General features: G+C 37.3%; 1 protein-coding gene across 1 annotated transcript in view; it reads right to left on the bottom strand.

Annotated features, from left to right (window-relative positions):
- Positions 1-18,445: 18,445 nt before the first annotated feature.
- Positions 18,446-21,210, bottom strand: part of SmD2 (small ribonucleoprotein particle protein SmD2) — a 32,697-nt gene continuing 29,932 nt past the window's right edge. Inside the window, exon 4 of the mRNA XM_081738071.1 lies at positions 18,446-18,748. Within this exon, the coding sequence (XP_081594197.1) occupies positions 18,644-18,748 (105 nt within the window). The 3' untranslated portion in view covers positions 18,446-18,643. The remainder of the gene's footprint in view (positions 18,749-21,210) is intronic.

The following is a 21,210-nucleotide window of genomic DNA, read 5'->3' as shown; positions in this document are numbered from 1 at the left end:
TATCCGTTCAACCAAAATTTGTAAACAGGTACTTTTTTTAATATTCGTATGTATATTTTGTTAAATATCAATATAAGTATAAATAATCGCAATTCTTTTACTTAACGAAAGGACGTTACTATGTATCGTGATGAAGAAAAAATCCTACGAATTTTATTATAAGCATGACTATAACTTTACTACCATCATCAGTGTTTTGCCACATTGACAGGTACTTATAGCAAATCAATATTTCTCCATTGTTAAGGAATCAGAATTTTCTTTCTTCGTATCGACCATTAGCTGACACCTTCTTCCCCCTCTTTCTTCTTCCAGAAGCTAATTCTTCCAAAGTATCTCTTATAAGGTAATTTATCCTTATACAGTGTCCTAACCAAGGATGTTATAAATAGAGGATCTGCCCATATGTATCTTTATCCTATTAAATCGATGAAGCCCAAAAACACCCGAGCATCGGCACGTCTGATTGGCTACTCACGTTTCTGCCATTGTCTGATTGGCTACTTTCGTTTCCGCCATGATTGTTGGCTCAAAACATTGCGATCCTATTGGGCGGAGTGGGCAGAGTAGGGGTAGCGAAACTGTGACGTATGGCTTCAAGATTTTGTTGTAAGGGCAGATCCTCTATTTTATAAGATCCTTGGTTCTAACCAATTTATTTTCCCTTTTGATACCAACTTCAGTATTTTTCTTTTTTCATTCACTCTTCTCAGAACTTCTTTACTTATTTTCTCTTTCTACCTGATTTTTCCACCCTTCTCCATATCTATATCTCAATGGAGATGAAAGTACAGTACAGTGAGTGTACTGTACGTATGAAAGTACAGGTCGTGATAACTGTGTGAATATTTACCTTTTATTTCATTAATGATCATAATTGTATTCACAATAGCAAATGGACACGTTTGGTGTGGGGCGTGTTTCGCCTATTAGTTCCCACTTAACCCCCAAAACAAGCTATTTCAAAACCTGACTGCATGGATCGTATATCATACAATATTTACAACTTACGAAAGAGTGAATTTTATTGTTTCCGTTTGTTAACACATAACCAACCCAGACAAGCAACATTCTATAAGGTTGCTTACTAGAATGGTTTAATAATATATATGCCCCACTTAATTTTCTTGAATTATTCAATTTCCATTACCTCTCCAAGGAAGAGTGAGTGAAACTTGAGAATCTCAACATAGAAGCAGTAGTGTCATTTCAGATTTGGCTTGGGGGAGAAGGCAAGACCCCTTGATATATGTAAAATTTCGCGTTTTTCACTGACTTACTACTATTCTATTGATAAAATCTATATAAATCTCAAACTCTGGGGGGACAAATGCCCCTCCCTGTCCCCCCTAAATGACGCCCTTGCATAGAAGACCTTTTACCTGAAACCGTTCTTTTCGAAAAGACATCAGCTAAGTTTATTGACTGATGTCTGATGGTCAGTTTATACTCAACTCCCAAGTTGGGAGACTTTTCCAGTAGTGGATGAATAGTTTAAATCCACTCTACTTCAAAATAATACTATTAAATTTATTTTGTTCTTAGAAGGTGAAAAATAAATTCTATTTCTTTAGAGTTCTCCATCTAGAGATCAAATGCAAGAATTATGCACATATTAACCGAGAGAGAGTGAAAATAGATTTTATTGAAACTTTATCAGGATGATGGTTTTGCGGATAAAAGAAATTCTTGCAAAACAAATATGATAGTCAAATCACCCCGCACGACATCTGTTTTTCATAGTTTCAGTAGATATATTAAAACAGAAAACTAGCAAACGTGAAGGTAACATTGAAACTAATAATATAAAACATTCAAAGATTTTACAAAATACTGTAACCTGTGAATTAAAATGAATGTTTGACTAAAATGATTTTTCCTTGGTATGTGTAAGGTTGTCTCTGTGACTTTCTCATGATATCAGTCGCTCTGTAGATACTAAACGGCGTCTTCTACCCGACGTTTATTCATTTCAGAGGCATGGATATTTTTCTATTTTTGCCGTTTGTTACAATGGCATCTTTCGAACAAACTAGAGCACTTGTAGAATGCCTTATTTAGCTCTCAACCAACCAACATTAACTGAATTATTGGTTGTCTAACGTTGCAGGATGTAAAAAATGGAAGTGTGAATGCACTTTTGCTCGTGTTAATACATGTCCCAACAGAAGATAAGGATAATGATATACAGTTTTTACGAAGAAATAGAACGGGTATTTGACCAACTCCTGCTATACCATATGAAAATTCTATTAGGGAATTCTATTAGGGAAGATAGGACGAGAGGATATTTTCAAACCGATCAGAGGGAATGAAAGTCTGCATAAGGAAAGTACACTCATGAACTTTGCAACACCCAAATTCTTATCGTGAAGAGTACAAAATTCCCACATGGCGACGTTCATAAACATACTTGGACCTCACCAGATGAAAGGGAAAACGCATAATCAAATTGATGACGTTTTAGTAAATAAAAGAAGCATAGTTGATGTTCGGTCGTTCAGAGGAGCTGACTATGATCACTATCTGGCAGCAGCGATATTAAGAGAGAACATCTGAAAACGGAGAGGTTCAATTTAAAGAAATTAGACGAGAGTCAGGGGAATACCAGACTGAAGTTTCGAGTTGATTCTCGGGTTTAGGAGGTTTGAAGTGCACTAGTGTCAATGATACTTGGGTTGAAATTAAGGATAGCATTAAAATTTCAGCAAAAAAGCACTTATAATTACATAGGAACAAATCACGGTTCGGCCAGGAATGCACTAAACTAGCGTAGAAAACAGGCGCAACTGCACTGACTGCAAAATCCAAACGATATAACTAAACAATATTTCGTTGATACACGGAAAGCTTCCAAAATATTTAGAAAAAAGAAACGAGATTTTTTGAAAACTAAAATCAATGTAGTGTAAAACTCGTGTCCAAAATTATTGTCGCATATCTATAACTGTCTTCGTGTAAGAATATAATTTGATAATGACTTTGCAGTGTACTTTTAATACTGATACTATGTGTATAATCGGGAAATGTATATTTGTAGTAAATTTCATAGGAAAAGAATTATAGATACGAAAATTAGAACGAGTAAAACAAAATGTTGCTAAATGGACAATAAAGTTTTATTTTCGTTTTATTATTCTTATTTACTGCTCTTTTGACATGAAACTTCCCATATACATGTCTTGGCCGATTATACACATACTAACATTATAAGAAATACTGGGCGAATTCGTTATCAAATTATATTCCTACAACAACATATTTATAGCCTTGCGACAATAATTTTGGACATGAGTGTACTTGAAGATAATAGTAAAAACAAAAACATTCAGGACATTTATAACGGCCTCAACAAATTCAAGAAAGGCTATCTACCCCGCGCTTATATATTATAGAAAGCCGATGGCACAATTCTCAGATAGCATCTTGGATAGATGGAAAGATTTTTTGGGCGATTTGCTTAACACGCAGCTAAACGCTAATGTTCGTGGAAAAAGTTAAATGCACATAGCAGAACAGCTTATTCCAGAACCTTGCCGAACAAAAGTAGAAATCGATATAAAAAATGAATGGAACACAAATCTCCGGGTGTAGACGAAATTCCGGCTGAGTTAATTTTAGCTGAAGAGGAAAAATTGTGGAACAAGATACACAAACTCATTCTCCTTATCTGGAACAAGCAGGAATTGCCACAAAAAATGAAATGAAACCTTTGTTTTACGTCCCATGGTTATGCCGGATAGGCTAAAGGAGACGGTGATGAGAAATGAATGAAATGAAATGGGAGGAAACAGGAGAACCCCGAGAAAACTTATGCACAAGGTGGAATTGCCACAAGAGTAGAAAGAATCCATCATTGTTCCAATTCATAAGAAAGGCGATAAAACTGTTTAATAACTATCCAGGCCAAATATTTACCATTTGATAAATACTCTAAAAGAAATGCGAATACAATACCACAGTCCATCAACTATTTATTAATTTTAGAAAGGCTTATGGCTCGGTTAGGAGAGAAACACTGTACAACATTCTTACAGAATTTGAAATACCGAAAAAGCTAGCTAGATTAATTACCAGGTGTAGAAGTATGAAACCGGAATCTTGTTGTGCAAATGACACTGCTGTTATGTGACAATGAGCAAACACATTTTATTCAAAATAATCTCCACTGGCAGTGATACATTTTTCCCACCTCTCCGGCAGCTTATGAATGCCACGCCAAAAAAAAAAAAAAAAAAAAAAAAAAAAAAAAAAAAAAAAAAAACCTGCTTCCTTTGAAGCGAACCAGTCGTCGAGCCATTGTCGTATAGTTTCATACGACTCGAAGTGTTGTCCGGCAAGTGCATGTCCCAATGAGGCGAACGGATGGTAATCGGACGGGGCCAAATCTGGTGAGTAAGCCGCATGCGCTAGTATTTCCCAACCGAACTCCTTGATGGTATCCGTGACCCGTTTTGCTGTATGTGAGGAGGCATTGTCGTGGAGCAGAATGACTTGATGTTGCCTTTTTGCATATTCCGGTCGTTGGTCACGTATGGCTTGGTGTAAAGCGATCATTTGCTGTTGGTAGCGATTCGTGTTAAAGGTTTCACCAGGTTGTAATAGTTCATAATAGATGACACCCTTTTGATCCCACCACACGCAGAGCATTGTCTTTTTGCCAAACCGATTTGGTCTGGCAGTGGATGTCGATGGTTCGCCTGTATTCACTCATGATTTACGACGCTTGGGATTTTGCAAATATACCCACTTTTCATCCCCTGTAACTATCCGATGGAGAAATGACTTGCGTTGATATCTGGCGAGCAGCGTCTGACAAATGGTTCTTCGATTTTCTTGCTGTCTTTCGGTCAGCACATGTGGGACCCATTTGCCCACTTTCCGGATCTTCCCCATAGCTTGAAGACGAAGAGATACTGCTTTCTGCGTCACATTTAATTGTTCCGCAAGTTCTTGTTGAGTCTGAGTATCGTCTTCATCCAACGCTTGCAAGTCCTTGTCTTCAAACTTTCTCGGTGCTTTCCCACACGCCTCGTTTCGCACATCAAAATCACCACTTTTGAACTTAAACCACTCGAAGCACTGAGTTTTCCCAAGAGCATGCGCACCATATGCTTCGACAAGCATTCTATGCGCTTCCGCTGCAGTTTTTTTCAAATGAAAGCAAAACACCAATGCTGTCCGCAAATCATAGTTCGTAGGCACAAAACTCGACATGTTTGAGGTTGTAGCAAACTCTATCGATGCATTCAACTTGGTTACTGCGTGTTGCCACACTTCGTCAACTGTGAGAGGCAGACGCTGGCGCTGCACAAGTGGTATTACGGTGTTTCAACTGACGCGAACACCATCTATTGGGAAATTCCGGTTTCATACTTCTACACCTGGTAAAATGTGCTTAAATGAATACCAAAGTAAAGTCCGCATAGAAAAATTCGTGTCCAAGATGTTCCACGTCGAGAATGGCCTGAAACAACGAGATGCTTTGTCGTCATTATTATTCAGCTTTGTTCTGGAGTACCCTATAAAGAAAATCAAAGATAGCAACCAGCGCCTAAAGCTGAATGGTATTCACCAGGTTATGGCGTACGCTGATGTAAATCCGATAGAGGACGATAGAACACTAGAACGATATGCTGAGGCCTGATTAAACGCTTGCAGCAACATTGGTTTAGAAGTAAAGGCAGAGAAATCTAAATACATGGAAGTTTATGGAAAGTAATACTGTAAATTATAGATGCGTCAAAATATCAAATAATGTTTTCGACAAAGTGGATCAGGGTGTCTACTATTTCAGACAAGTAAAATTATCTGACTTTTCCAGGTTTCCCAGACCAAAACAGAAAATTTTCCAGACTATATTTTAGTGAAGTTAAGTAAAAGCTATTCTCTAAACAGTTCTAGTTTTATAATATCTGTTTTCTTATTTGCGACAACTGTTATAAAAATATGAACAACGCTTAAATAAGTACCTATTTATTCCTGGCAAGAACACTATTGTTAAATACAATGTAAGCGTACGTGCCTTTGACGTGAGTGACCCGGGTTCGTTTCCCGGCGGGAGCTCATGTGGTTGGAATTCCACGTTAATCAGTAGATCCCGTCTCATATAGCCTCGCTGCTTAAAGGAACGTTCAATTCAAAATCAACTCAACTCATTAATTATAATGTATTTTTTCATGGCCTCCCATCTCCTCTTATGGCACCTCTCTCCGTTCTTTGTTTCAATACTATATATATATATATATATATATATATATATATATATATATATATATATATATATATATATATATATATATATATATATATATATATTCAAATACAAAAAGTGTGAATGACAAAACATACATAATAATACACAAAAGTGCGTTGTGAGATACACTCAGTTACATAAACTGGACTATTCAATTGATTTGCTTCTATTAGATTTTTATTATTGCAGGACATGAAATGGGGTAATACATACACGACAATACACACAGATATATGGATATTAACAAGAATGTCGTTGCGAGATACAAATACTGACAAACATTGTAGATTTTAGTATTCTAGATTATAAAAGTATTCTATATTTAGTATTTCTATATAGAATACTAAATACAGAATATTTTTATAGTCTAGAACACTAAAATCTACATGAGATTTCCAATTATGATGACGTTACTGTTTTTTTTTTTTTTCTTAATGTTTTTCATGTGCTCATCAACTTCGTTGATTTCTTTTCTTGCCTTCTCAAGGATTTTTTTCTTTCTTTTTCTTCAGTTCTTCCAACTCTGCAGCTGCTGTTTCTTTCTTTCGAACCATTTTTCTCTGCCTCGGTTGTTGTTTGCATCCTTCTGAGAGCCTCTTTTAATTTGGCATTTGCATTTATTGCGGTATGAATTTAATTGTTTTGAGACTGGCATTGCCTGAACATCTCTGTGGAAAGTGACAGCGTCATGTAGACCCTACTATTCTCTGGAAACAAAACTCTTCATTAACTAGGAATGCAATGGATGTACCCGATTGCAATGAAATGAGCTGAGCGAGCTTAAACTACGTAATCATTCCTGGCCATTATGCAATAATAAATGCCATTTTTAATTGTTGACAAAAAAATCGCGTGAAAACTTTTTCCCCATGTTAAGTCTATGCAAGCGTTTTTCGGTGATTATTCCTCGATGGTACATCAGATTTTTGATTTCGACCTATGTTGTCACTCATACTCTATCAGCGTGCTAAGTTTGGTTGAGATCGGCCAAACGGTCTAGGAGTAAGCGTTTTTCGGTGATTATTCCTCGATGGTACATCGGATTTTTTATTTCGACCTATGTTGTCACTCAGCACGACATACTCTATTAGCGTGCTAAGTTTGGTTGAGATCGGCCAAACGGTCTAGGAGGAGTTCGCGGACAACCAAACGGCTAACCCGAGTATAAGAGCTTCGCTTCGCTCAGCTCAACTAGGAATGCAATGGATGTACCCGATTGCAATGAAATGAGCTGAGCGAGCTTAAACTACGTAATCATTCCTGGCCATTATGCAATAATAAATGCCATTTTTAATTGTTGACAAAAAAATCGCGTGAAAACTTTTTCCCCATGTTAAGTCTATGCAAGCGTTTTTCGGTGATTATTCCTCGATGGTACATCAGATTTTTGATTTCGACCTATGTTGTCACTCATACTCTATCAGCGTGCTAAGTTTGGTTGAGATCGGCCAAACGGTCTAGGAGTAAGCGTTTTTCGGTGATTATTCCTCGATGGTACATCGGATTTTTGATTTCGACCTATGTTGTCACTCAGCACGACATACTCTATCAGCGTGCTAAGTTTGGTTGAGATCGGCCAAACGGTCTAGGAGGAGTTCGCGGACAACCAAACGGCTAACCCGAGTATAAGAGCTTCACTTCGCTCAGCTCAATTATCCGTAAGAAGCTCCTTATTCAATGAGAAACTGCGTTCAAAGGAAGCGTTTCCGTGCGATAATCCTAGAATTTTCTTAACGAACGCTGAAAAGTTATTGCTGGTGTAAGTGTTGTTAAGAATGAAGAACCACAAGTGATCTAAACGATCCTTAGTCATGCCAAAATTCTTAAATCATAAGTACAAATTTCACTGTACAATAGTTTTACTTCATTAGCAGGAGGGCCAGAGAAATTATGATTCTCTACAAGCTACTTCCAATGCTACAGTTATTTGTGCCTCCTCAAGTCTTTTGTTTAAAACTGGATCGGGAGAGAGGCATGCAGCTCCATAAGTAAGTCTGTATTTCAATGGCAATTCACATAGAATCTTCTTACAAAAACCTTTTAAAATATGGAAACTATCCCTCCGAAAACGAAGATATCCAGTTCAAATAGCTTCTCTAATATTAATGCTGTATGTGTTGTAAATCCGACATAAACCTGCTTAGCCGAACACAGATCCTTACTAGCATCTTATAGGCAAACTTTCTGCAGGTCTTCAGAACTTTCTGCTTCAATCAGAATGGATTTTTAAACAAATCTAATCATATGGGATTTCAGAAATATAAGTATTCCCATAAAGAAAAGGAAGCATAGGTGAGTGACTGAAATTTCGCAAGAAAAAGTTGAATGTCTGCAGCAACGGTTTGGAAGAAAGCTAACTTAGCTCCAAACAAAGAATCTTTCACACATGATTTAACAATTTTAAAGCTGCCACAAGATGGTTCTCGGTTACTACCTGAAACTGAATCGACATACTTCTTGAAGTGTGGTAATAATCGCTGAACTCTGTCTATTACATTCACATTTTCTATAAAAATATGAGCACTTGCTAGAAAAAATGGTCTTATTGAAAAATTACAAGCATACCAAAATTATTCACAGAAATTACCTGCAAAATAATAATAAACATCACAAAAGACACGCGGAACGCCAGATTGCACTAAAAATGGAATACGGAGGAAACAGTATAGGAGTTTTGAATCTAACTAATGTAGGTATGCATTATATTATAAATCAGAGTTAACCATACAAGTTAGGCTCTAACTTACCGCTACATTAAAATTAACAAGATTAAAACAAGTGTTATTTAGGACTTTATTGGGGGTCACCAGTTGCAATAGCCTAGCTACACCCCTGGACATAAGGATTATTTTTAACGTGAAGATTAGAAACTACGAGCATCAGACGTAGACGCAAGGATTGCCAACTCCTTTCAGAAGCTTCAATGTACGATGACTTCTGCTGTAACGAAAAGTTGTTTTCCAAACATTGTGCAGATAAAATGTAAAGCAAGGAAATAAACCTAACATTACCAAAAATTTCCAGAATATACAGAAAATTCCCTGATATTTCCGGAAATTATAAAATTCCCTGACTTTTCCAGGTTTTCCAGACTTAGAGACCCTGTGGATTCTTCCAAATATGTAGGATCAATATTAACAGACCAAAATCATATCCACGAAGAAATTAAATGTCGACTGAAAGCAGGAAATTTGTGTTACTATTCAGTTCAAAATCTTTTGGCATGTCGAATCCTGTCGAGGAATTTGAAGCTTAAAATATATAAAACGATAATCATGCATGTTATGCTGTACGGTTTTGAAACATGGTCGCTAACTCTGAGGGAAGAACGCAGACTGATAGTACTTGCGAATAAAATCCTGAGACGAATGTTCAGACCGTGAGAAACGGGAACGGGGGAAACTTTATAACGAAGAACTGCATAATTTATACGGTTTGACAAACGTTAGGGTCATCAAATCTAGGAGGCTTGGGTGGGCAGGTCACGTAGCCAGAATGGAAGAAAGTATGAACCCTTTCAATGTTCAATCGGAAAACGACCATTAGGAATGGCGTAGGCGCCAATGGGAGGACAACATTAACATGGATTTCGCAGAAATAGGAATACAAAATAGAAACTGGATCCAGTTGGCTAAGAACATAAATCAATGGAGAGTTTTTGTGAATGCGGCATTGAACCTCTGGGTTCCATAGGTCATAGAGTTAGTTTTTAAGTGGAGGTTATTTTAGGAATTTATATGTTCCTAAAATGATGGATAAATACTAAACAACCCAAGTACTTTCAAAATTAGCAATAGTCAAAACTTTTGTCTTGTCTTTTCCTTTAACCCAGATAGGTCCTTAAGATCCGTTATATAGAGTTTTATACTTAGTCGATTGTGTATTATTTTAGAGATTATTATCATTTTGTATATAAGTAGTTAAATTTCTTGTGAAAAATCATTTGAAACATCAGGAAGGAGGGTGAAAAGTCTGTTGGTTGAATACCTTATATTGTAAGTTATTAAACTGTGTGGTAACATTGATTTCGAGGAAGACATGTATGAAACTCATAGCCAGGCGTCCTAGTCCTTGAGGATACTTTTGACTTTAAATCATTGTTCTTGTCGTACTCAGTAATCGGCATCCTGAGTTCGGCTCTTAATATTAAGCTTACCAGCATGCGTATCATCAACGTTCCACGATCCTCTTTACACTTCCATCGGTAGAACAGCATCTTATTGTTTGTGCTTTGTTTAAATGTCATTTGCAGACCTACCTCCCTATCTTCTTTTCAAGGAAGCTTAGACGTAGTGAATGGACCTCCTGCCTTGCAACATTCTGCCTCAGACTTGGAGACTAATCGCTGTATAATCAAGATCAATAACAGTGCCACATTTCCTAACCTCCATTTGCGAGAGCAGATACGGGACAAATTTATCAACGAGCCCAATGTTGGCATTCTCGGCGAACGTTCCACCCTCATCTCATCTCTCATCCTGTCATTTCATAAAGGATATAGAGGTCACAATAGTACGGATGAATGAATCCATCCCTGGCCTGAATATCAAACTCGATCTTTTTGTTTGGTTCATTCAAGTTATTGGATAGAAACAGTTGTAGTTCGTAGCTTTCTCCAGTTATGTTACAGTGTACGGGGTTCTGAATGGCTTGAAATTTAGGGAGATACTGCCCAAAATGAATTTGTTCTGGAACAAGCTGTGCATCGTTCTTGAAACTGAGCAGATTCCCAGTGCTTCCCAGATTGAATTAATTTTTGATAGACTAAACTCCATTCTATGAGTGACATGATTTTCAGTCTATACCACGTCTAGTGGAAAGGTTATTCCTCAATTGATCTATAGCAGCTATCTTATTCCAAATATACATAACGCCAAAACGCATTTTCGTCTTCCATACTTAAACGTGTTTTTGGCGTTATGTATATTTGGAATAAGATAGCTGCTATAGTATCCAATGAGAGTTGATGGCGTTAAAGCTCGTAATTCTATTCCCATTATATCCTATGACTAGAGTTCGCGTTTTATGTAAGAAACTTGGGTTCTATAGCGCCTCACCACCATACGAATCGAAAATGACACTTCTTAGATAAGAAGAGGTAGTTCAACTGTTATGGAGTTGATCAGGCGGAGCTCATGTGGTTCGAATTCCACATTAAGTTGTAGGTCTAGGTCACATATAGCCCCAATGCTGGGAGGGACACTAAACTCAAAATCAAATCGTTAGCGATACATGACTTCATTTCCATTACGACGCATGATTAAAGTCTAAACGCCTCATTCCAACGTGATGGTATAACTTATTGAACTTTCGAAACATGTCACCATCTGCATACTCATTATAGATGTGCTTCAATTTGGTGGTGTTTTGACGAAAGACCCAGGAAGTTAGTGTTGTCTCTAATAAACTATTTGGGAACCTTACTAAACGTTTTAGCAAGATAAAAGCAATCTCTGCCTTGAGTGAAGTAGTTGCTTGCTTCGTCCGGATTCTCCAATCATCGAAAACTACAACCGAGTTAGATCGGAGTCATGTAGTGGGATGAAGAAAATGTGTCTAAGTGTAAGACATATTCGCTTCTGATGTCGTCTTAAATGGACTGAAGTTGCTTGTATCTAAACTGCTCCAAGGTCTTGGAGAACATGTGTACAGCGGGGGACACTTCTAAATGGTACACCTTAGCCGTAAATCTCCATATGGCTGTACCATTTAGAAGTGTCCCCCGCTGTACATGCCTTCCTTCTCAATTAAGCCATTCCGGGAACCAACGCAGTTATCAGTAACCAAGGTAGTCTTCTAATAGTCTGGAGTGCAATATTCACTGAATGAGTATAGGCGAATATTGCTGAGTGAACAGAGCAATTCTATAGGGCCCACCGTTGTAACTTCTGGTACTAGTAAATAATTTCTCACTGTCCACATGCTTTAGATTACTAGACTATATACTTCAAATCAACCTATGAGTTGTGATGGAGTAAACCTAACTACTTAACGCATGCCTCATCTTAGGACAACAACACTCTCTCAATGAGGAGTTGTAAGGGTGATATGTTCGCATCAACTCAGGTTCATAAAACAGCCCTGCAATGAGTTCATCATTTCAATCAATTAAATGATACGTGGAGGATTAATCAGAGAACTTTAAGTATTTGAAAGAAAGCCTCTTTCGTACTTGAATTTTCAGGCCTTAATATAGTTGTGAACTTTGAACTTCAACCTTGACTGCTCGGATTTGTTGGGGTATAGACTTTGTAGATCTTAACCGTGAGCTTCTTGTGTTTTACTACGTATGTTGGTATCATCATAGTTGTGCTACGCTTTGTGTTAACTGCTCAGGTAATGAATCAAACTATTTGTAGTTGCCTTCTAGTGTAAATCACTTTCATATTAGGTTACGAAGTGTTTGATTGAAGCATTCGATCATGCTTGTTCGCTACGAGATGAATAGCGTTTGATGTAGTGCTGCATAAGCTTAATGAAGTCTTGAGTTGTAGAACTCACGACCTCAATCAGTGTTTTGGCACTTGGTTTGCTTCTTTAACACCGAACGAAAAATGCTTTGCTAACTTCCTTACCAGTTATATTTTTGGAATATTTACAGTGGTTTACAATCTTATTTACCTGTCGTTCTCTGTGAACAATCTATCAACGGTTGTATTTGTTTATACTCTAACTGCGGAATACATTCAGTACTATTGTGGCTTCTGTTTGTTGTTGCTTGGAAAGCGGTAGCGTGATATGCCACCGTTGAGCATTTTTCATTGCTTCGACTGAAAATTTGTGACATATTCCTCTATTTTTTTCTGTTATAATGTACGAGAAGTCAAAAAAAGAAGAGACTTGAGAAAAAGTACATTTATTCTAACCATAGAAAACAGAAACACATTATTTTTCTACATAATCTCCCTGCACTTCAATGCATTTTCCCCAACGTTTCAAAAACTTTTTGATTCCGTTGAAAAATCACTTTTTCCGTCGCACCTGTAACCAATTCTGCATTGCATCAATGACTTCTGCATCTACTATAACGATTTGCTGTAAAAATCCATGTCCTTCGCGATGTTAACGGGCCAAATGTTTATGAGATGTCCAATCTTTGTGCCTTATGCTGCGCTGACAATTCTTTCAGGTCGTGTACGATGGAATACGCTGAACCATGACTGATATGTACAAGTATTGGCAATTTTGTCTACTGTGATTCGTGTTTTCCATCACCATGCCCTCAACGACTCTCAAATTGTCCTCAGTCGTTGACGTCAATGGCCTTCCCGATCTTTCCTCGTCACAAAGTTCTTCCCTGTTTGAAACGCTCTATCCATTCGTAGATCTTGCTTCGCTATAAGCAGCTGTCACCATCCTGCGCTTGCATTCGACGAATAATTTCTGCAGGTTTAACACCTTCCGCAAACAAAAAGCGAATCACTGCCCTCATTTCTTCCTTGGTGCAGATCGACATTGCAGTTGCCATGTTCAATGGTCTGCTACACTCCAACAATTAACGCGGGGATAAGAGTGACACGTTGCATAAAAGTGTTGCAGACGACACTAATTCAGCGCTGCATACTACCAGTATTACCAAACCCTAGAACGAGAAACTGCGGAAGTCCGTTTACTTTTTGACTTTTCCTCGCATAAAATCTTACAAAGTATAGTACTACACGCGTTAAATTCAATTTCACACACACACACACACAATAATCCGGCACTTTCGCTAATCCAGCACCCCTCTTTGCAAGAAATGGTCGGATTAGCGAGTGTAGTATATTAGGAGTTAGCGTTACTCACAGACAAATTTTGTGCAATAAACAGACGTCAGTTACGTTTCACTCGTTGGAAATATGTATTAACTTCCAGATAACTTCTTTCGACCATAACGCTTCCTAGGATCCTACACCAACGTAAAATAAAGACAGAGAAAAAAAAAAAAAAAAAAGACTCCATTAACATCAAGTGTATGTTACACGAGTAATGATACTATAGCTATGTTGTGAGTAGTAGTCATGTTTATGTGCAAGGTGTAGAAATCTTTTGTTTTCTTCCTTCCAAATTTCTGGAACCTCTTCCTTCTAATAATTCATAGAGAAGTGGAGCAGATAAAGTTGGTGAAAAGTGTGTCGGTCTGCGAAATATATATATATCGAGCCAAATTTATATCCAAAACTTTCTGCATTGTCGTACATACCCAGATCCATGTAGATTGAGTATAATCCAACACACACATTCGTTCCCTTTAAAATCCTAAATACTATTAGCGGCTTTCTACTTTTATTAGGTACTATACCACAAGCATTTGTTTCTTAATCCTGTGTAGTGAGTTGAAACTTGGACGGGACAAGGCATGTGAATAGCATCCACAATGAATGCGACACGAACGGGAGGGATCTATTTGAGGTCAATATGTTGTGTTATCTATTGGGTAAGTGCAAATGTGTTGGGCTATTACTATCGTAGTGCTGCTTCTTTTTTGGAAGATTACATGTTAACAATAGTTCGTCATAGTCAAAATAAAAATAAAACTTTTTTTCTGCTTTTCTTGCTTTAAATGATTTCCTAAGACGTTCTGAACTGTTATTACCAAAGCGCATGTCCAAATAATTGCGCACAGTTCGATACGCGTGCAAATCAATGTACCCTGGAAATGATTACATATTATCCTATCATATCCAGTTTCATCACGAAATCCACTCCCAGTGCCTTAAATTGTTTCTTAGGATGGGAGTTACATTCATGGATGCAGTTAGTTAACGAGAATTTCCTCTTACGGATATAAGCCATAAAAGCATTTGTGCAACAAGCACTAACTAGCGCTAGGTGATCATATAGCGAGAATGCTATTTAAGTCAAAGCTCAAGCACAGTAGGAGGGAGAGGCGCACAGCGAGGGAGTGCGTCCGTAGGGAGCAGACGCGTCTTCAACGGAGAGTGTGTGCACCGACGAAGATAGTAGAAACACAGTATATCCCATAAAAACAGCACTTATCATGGTATGACCCTAGTAACTGCTTGTAAACAAAATCTGTTTCCTAAATTGTGCAAAAAATATCCCACCGGTCAAAATGTTACACAGTTATATTTCAAATGCACTCCTCATTTTAACCGCAGTATAGCGCTTGTCATGGTTTGTCACTTGCAGCCTTACTTCTAAATATAAAATGCTAGTTTCCTACATTATGCAGAAATGCTCCGCCAGTGGAAATTATCTTCGACATTCACTCATTTTAACCGTAAGATTTTCATTTTACGACGATTTTTTTAAAGGATGTACGCGTCGAATTCACCGAAATAAAACCACTATAGTTATAGGCAAATGGTCAAGCTCTCGTAAAGTTAACCAGCAGGACGAATGGAACGTAACTCATAAGTAATTGTTAAATGTACCAACAAGGAATGTGCGTAACCTCAACACTCAGAACCGCACAAAACTGCTTACAAAATAAATCGCTCATCCCCAAAACTGTGATATGAGAAATTCGCATGGAAAACTGCGCGTCTTACCACGAGGGACATTTGAATGGTCAGCTACGCAAGGTCAGAGAGGAACTCTGGTAATGCGAAGAAACAAAATATCGATATAACGGGGAAAAAATTACAATATCGTGACCCCCATTGACCTGACAGTGCTGCCCTGCTATTCAAGTGAACGTGTGGGGTTTCAATGAAGTAGTCAAAGCAAAGTGGAACAGAACAAAATGCACATCTGAAAGCCACTTTTTCACGTTCAGCAGCACTTCTGCATTGAAGCAGTCCAATATCAAACGCCACACTAAATTTTCAAACGATGATATTGGTAAGCTTGTGCTTCGGTGAAGAAAGCTGACTATAACACAGTACAAAGCCTGATAACTTGCTGTTTTTCAAATTCTAGTCTTACAATTTGAACGATCCCTCTCACGTAGAGCTTATATTGCCTAAAGAAATATACAGCAAGAGGTTGGTAATTTTATGTGGTCTTCGGTGGCAGTATCTTGAGCGTAACATCCTTGTTCGGAAAATTTTCATCTAGCAGAATACGATCTTTATGGCCCGCTCAGGATGTTCATCAAGGACGGCAGTTAGAAAACTTTTCATATGCTTTTCCATCATTTGCTTGCCTCTATAGGAATGTTTCGTGGACATGTTGCTTTAGGTTTCTTTCAAACACTTGGGGCTAAAAGTGCCTTGTGACTCTTGAAAAAACAGATATAGAGCTTGTTAGCTAACATACCACTCATTGATAACGCCATATCAATTGTATAGCTTTATGTTGAGCTTTGCACAGACTGCAAGACACCAGCTGTAGTCTTCTCGCCTCTATGAAGACATTTCATAAACTGACTGGTTACCGTTCCAAACATTTTCTTTGTCCATACTCCCGTCTGTTACATTTTTCTCTACTTCTTGCACAAAACTTTGTGCCTTCTGATGAATACTATGATCTTGTATATCATAATGTGTGCATATGGCTGGAAGAAATGCCATATTCAGCCTTAAGTTTGTTGATGAAAAGTAATCGAAGCTGTGAAACTGTCTAGGCCAACCTCTTTAGGCGCTTCTAGTGGCCACGTTTGCAAGAATGATGAATGGCACATCTATACGCTTTTGCGCTATCAAATTGTGACATTACATACTCTCTTATAGTTTCTAATTGACAGCCTCTTTCCGTTGAAATGAGCTCGATCTCGCCTTTTCCTTGCCATATAATTTAATATTATCTTGCAATTTGATTTACTTTGAATGCACTTATAGCGCCTCACAAGTTTGCTATAGGAGTTGAAGCCACAATTGTAATAGTCTTCATAAATGTTCTTCAGTATGTTGTCTTCATTATCTTGTAATATACTGGTCCTTGACATTTTGGGTGAAGATGATTCGTACTCACTTTCACTTGAGGGTTTCTGTTGCTCTGGTGATGGAAGTCTTGTACTGCTGGGCAGATCAACTTCAGCTATAGGCTCTGCCTACCCTTCAAAATTACTATACCTATCCGAGGTATCTTTATGCATTTCTGCATCATCCCCATTGTATTTGTGAATTATATGCTATACAGCATATTCGCGAACTCCATACCCTCGACTTCGATTACGTTTCCATACTCAGCACGTCGCACTTTAGCCTGTAACAGTTTGATAACATTCATGGGATTAATTCGGCTCATGATACCAATGTACTCTTTACATTATAACCCATAACTGAACACCCTAAAAGAAGGCCTCCTAATGCAGCTATACTATTCACACAACTAGAATACTTGTTCGTGCAGATACAACATGCCACCGTCGAATGGTACTCCCCGACATCAACTGGGTTTTGCATGGAAAGGACTCATACCACTGTTTGTGAGATGAGTGAACACATTTTCGGAGCGTTCGAGGTCAAGCACATTCGTACGGATAGATTCGGCGAAAAGGCAATAAAAATGTAATCAATTTATGGATAGATCCCTACGGAAAATCTGGACTGTTATTTTTAAAAAGATACGCACCACACTAATTACAAATACTGAAATGGATCTGAATCTCACTTTGAGCACCCCACAAGTTTGCATACTAATACCCACATTTTTTTAATCCACCATTATCAAACTTTTAGCACACACAAATATCTTACATATGAACGATTACAATTATTTAACTTATAGACAGTAGAAATCGTCAAATAACCTGAAAGTATCTTCTGCACTTGAAATCTAATTACCGGTAATATTTTATTTCAGGGAATTTCGCATCTGCATGAGCAAGACACACACACACACACACAAAGAAAAAAAAAGTAACAACCTGCATATAAAAATAGTTTGAAAAAATCGAACGCGTATTTAAATAAAATAATAATTTGTCATATTCAGGCATTAAAAAAGAAAAAAAAGAAAAAAAAAGAAAAGTACCCTATAGATTGTGACGACAGCAACTTTGGGGGTACTGGAAATATACTTTGATTGGTAGATAGTTTGATTGTGACTTTCATTGGTAAATATTATTGTCCATAAGTGAGAATGGAGTGTCATTACTCGTGTATACTATTTACGCAAAAGTACAGCCTAGAGCGCCAGTGTTGAGTCTGCAGCAACCACACCTGCACGTAGATAAATTGTGTGCTGTTTACCTTCTTTCCCATATAAACATGCTGCTGTCCATAGTTCATCCTTACCACCCAGAATGCCTCATATACATCTACTACATGAATATTAATACACAATGAAAAATGCGGTAACTTATGTTTTCATTTACTATATATTTTTTTAAAAAGTGCACAATTCACACAGATACAGACATTTGTCTGTTTATAAAGAAACTTAAGATAGAACACAAACGCATTCTTTTCATAAAAGTCCACAATTTACACAAATATAGATGACATTCCTCTGTTTATAAAGGAGTTCACGATAAAACATTACACATATTTTGAACTATTATTTTCCTGCTGCAGTAGCCAACGGGTTTCTCAATACAAGAATAACAGAATCACCTCGCAAAAACATCTTTGAGATATATCGATCCTTGTTCACAGGTTTTGCCTAAAAAGAAAAAAAAAAAAAAAAAGAATATATTAATGTTCACGATAAAAAGATTGAAAAGAATTACTCTCCATCACATTTTCCTGGATGAAGGTTGTTACTTCTCATAAATTTATCAAGTGCAACATGTTTGAAGAGACCACTATTTAAAACACCAACAAAGTGGAGTACAAGTTATATTAACGGTAAATTTTCAAAATTAACTAAATCTATTTAATGCATTTGGTTAACTTACAGACACTAAGAGAACTCAAAATCTGTGAAATTCACTTTTCTAGATATACTGGGATAATACTAGTTTCTTTCTTTTTTCTCTCTCTCTCTCGTCTTTCAGCTTTCCTTTCACTAACCTTTAAACGTCTATTGACGCAACTGCTGCGTCCAGGATTTGAACCTCAATAGCTCAGTCCGTAATTTAGCTACGAAGATAATTTTGGTATAATTGTATTCCCGAGGGATGAGCTTTCCGCCGATATGCATTTTATGTATGTGGAGAGTACCCCGGCGGAGGGGAAAGGATAAAGTTTTTTGGGGGGGGGATTCCCCCCCTAGAATTGATATATGAAGCAATAAAGTAATCCAATACTTGGCAATACCCTGTACAGGACCGGATCCAGGATGGACTTCTGAGGGGGGGGGGGGGCTGTAATACTGCTACTTAGAGCTACTATTAAGAGCTCCAAACTCTAGGATGGATTTTATTTATATATAAAATAAGGAAGTTTCCTCTTCTGGGAGACGATTTCCCCTTCCCCCCTGGATTCGCCTCTGACCCTGTATGTGTACTTGTTGCTTATATGGGAGAAGGGGGGCAAAATTAGCCAATTTTTTAAATGTAAATTCCATTTGTTTTGAGGATGGTTTCATATAAGACTTCTACAAATAGGCTGGGAACTGCACAAATGTTACCACGTTGGAACTTGTGTTCCATCAGCTTTCCAACGATGTATCAATCATGACTAGATTTAGGATTTTTGCATATTTGCATATTTTTTTCTGATGTGATATTGATATGCTCTTTAAACAGAAATTTGTTTCCGGTGTTTTGGAGTAAAAGACTCGAGTTTTATAGTGCATACATTTGCATATTTCGGAGGTTAGTGCATGTTTATGTCGTTATTGTATATAAATGCATATTTAAAGGAACGACCAAATTGATAATTTTTAACCTCCAACAACTTTCCTTATAAATGAAATTTCAAGTTTCTAATATAGACTCAAGATCTTTAAATGGTTCATTGTTGTCGGTTTAGAATATCTTCCAAGGTCATGTGAAAGGAGTAAGGAGAATAACAAAAGGGTGAGTGATTCATCCTCCCGGCAATGATGCATGCTTTTTGGAAGAAGATATAAAGAACGATATCAAATCACCTACAACAAAATTTCCACGTCATTCATCTCGGCAGTTAAAGTTGCTACTGTTTGTGTGTGTGTGGATTTGAAATTCTGTGGTCGTGTGCCAGTATAAGAATACCAAAAGAAAACTCTGGGTCCATTTAGTTGTAGTGCGACATCTTCAAATTAGAATTTTAATTAGCTCAGAATTTTGTCAAATTTTTGCCCATGTTTGTCCACCCAAGAAAAAAAAATGTACCATTCAAATTAACAAAGGAGGACCATTCCAAAATTTTGTCCACTTCGATCACCTGTAGTGCGACATCTTCAAATCCTAATTCGAATTCTAACTTGCTCAGAATGTTGTCCAATTTTTGTCCACCCGAGAAAAGATTTGTACAATTCAAATAAATGAGGGAGGAACATTTCAAAATTTTCGGCCTACCTATAGTGCGACATCTTCAAATTCTAATTTTAACTACCTCAGAATTTTGCCCATTTTTGTCCACCCGACAAAGAAATTTGTACCATTTAAACAAACTAGGACTACTTCAAAATTTGTCCACATCGACCACCTATAGTGCGACATCTTCAACTTTAACTTGCTCAAAATTTTATCCAATTTTTTGGCCATCCCCCCGCCCCCCCAAAAAAAAATTGTACCATTCAAATAAACGAGGGAAAGTATCAATTCCTATCACAAATTTTGGACAAATTGAGGGAACATTTCAAAATTTTGGCCATTTCTATCACCTGGAGCGCGACACCAAATTCGAATTTTAATTAGCTCAGAATTGTGTCGAATTTTTGAACATTTTTGTACCACGAAGAATAAATTCTGTACTATTGAAATAAACCAGGGACAGTCATTAAAAATTTGACCACTTCGATCACTTGTGGTGAAACATTTTCAAATTCGAATTTCAACTATCTTGGTGGTACAAAAAATTACAAAAAGTAGGGAAAATTCTAAGCTAGTTAGAATTCGACAAAAATTTTGAAATGGCCTCCTTTATTAATTTGAATGGTACAAATCTTTTGATGGTACAAAAATGTACGGAAATTGAACAAATTCTGAGTTAATTAAAATTCGAATTTGAAGATGTCGCACTGGAGATAATCGAAGT

This window comes from Thermobia domestica, chromosome 14, assembly GCF_964235325.1.
Source record: "Thermobia domestica chromosome 14, izTheDome1.hap1.1, whole genome shotgun sequence".
NCBI lineage: Eukaryota > Metazoa > Arthropoda > Insecta > Zygentoma > Lepismatidae > Thermobia > Thermobia domestica.
This window is presented reverse-complemented; position numbering and strand designations above follow the sequence as displayed.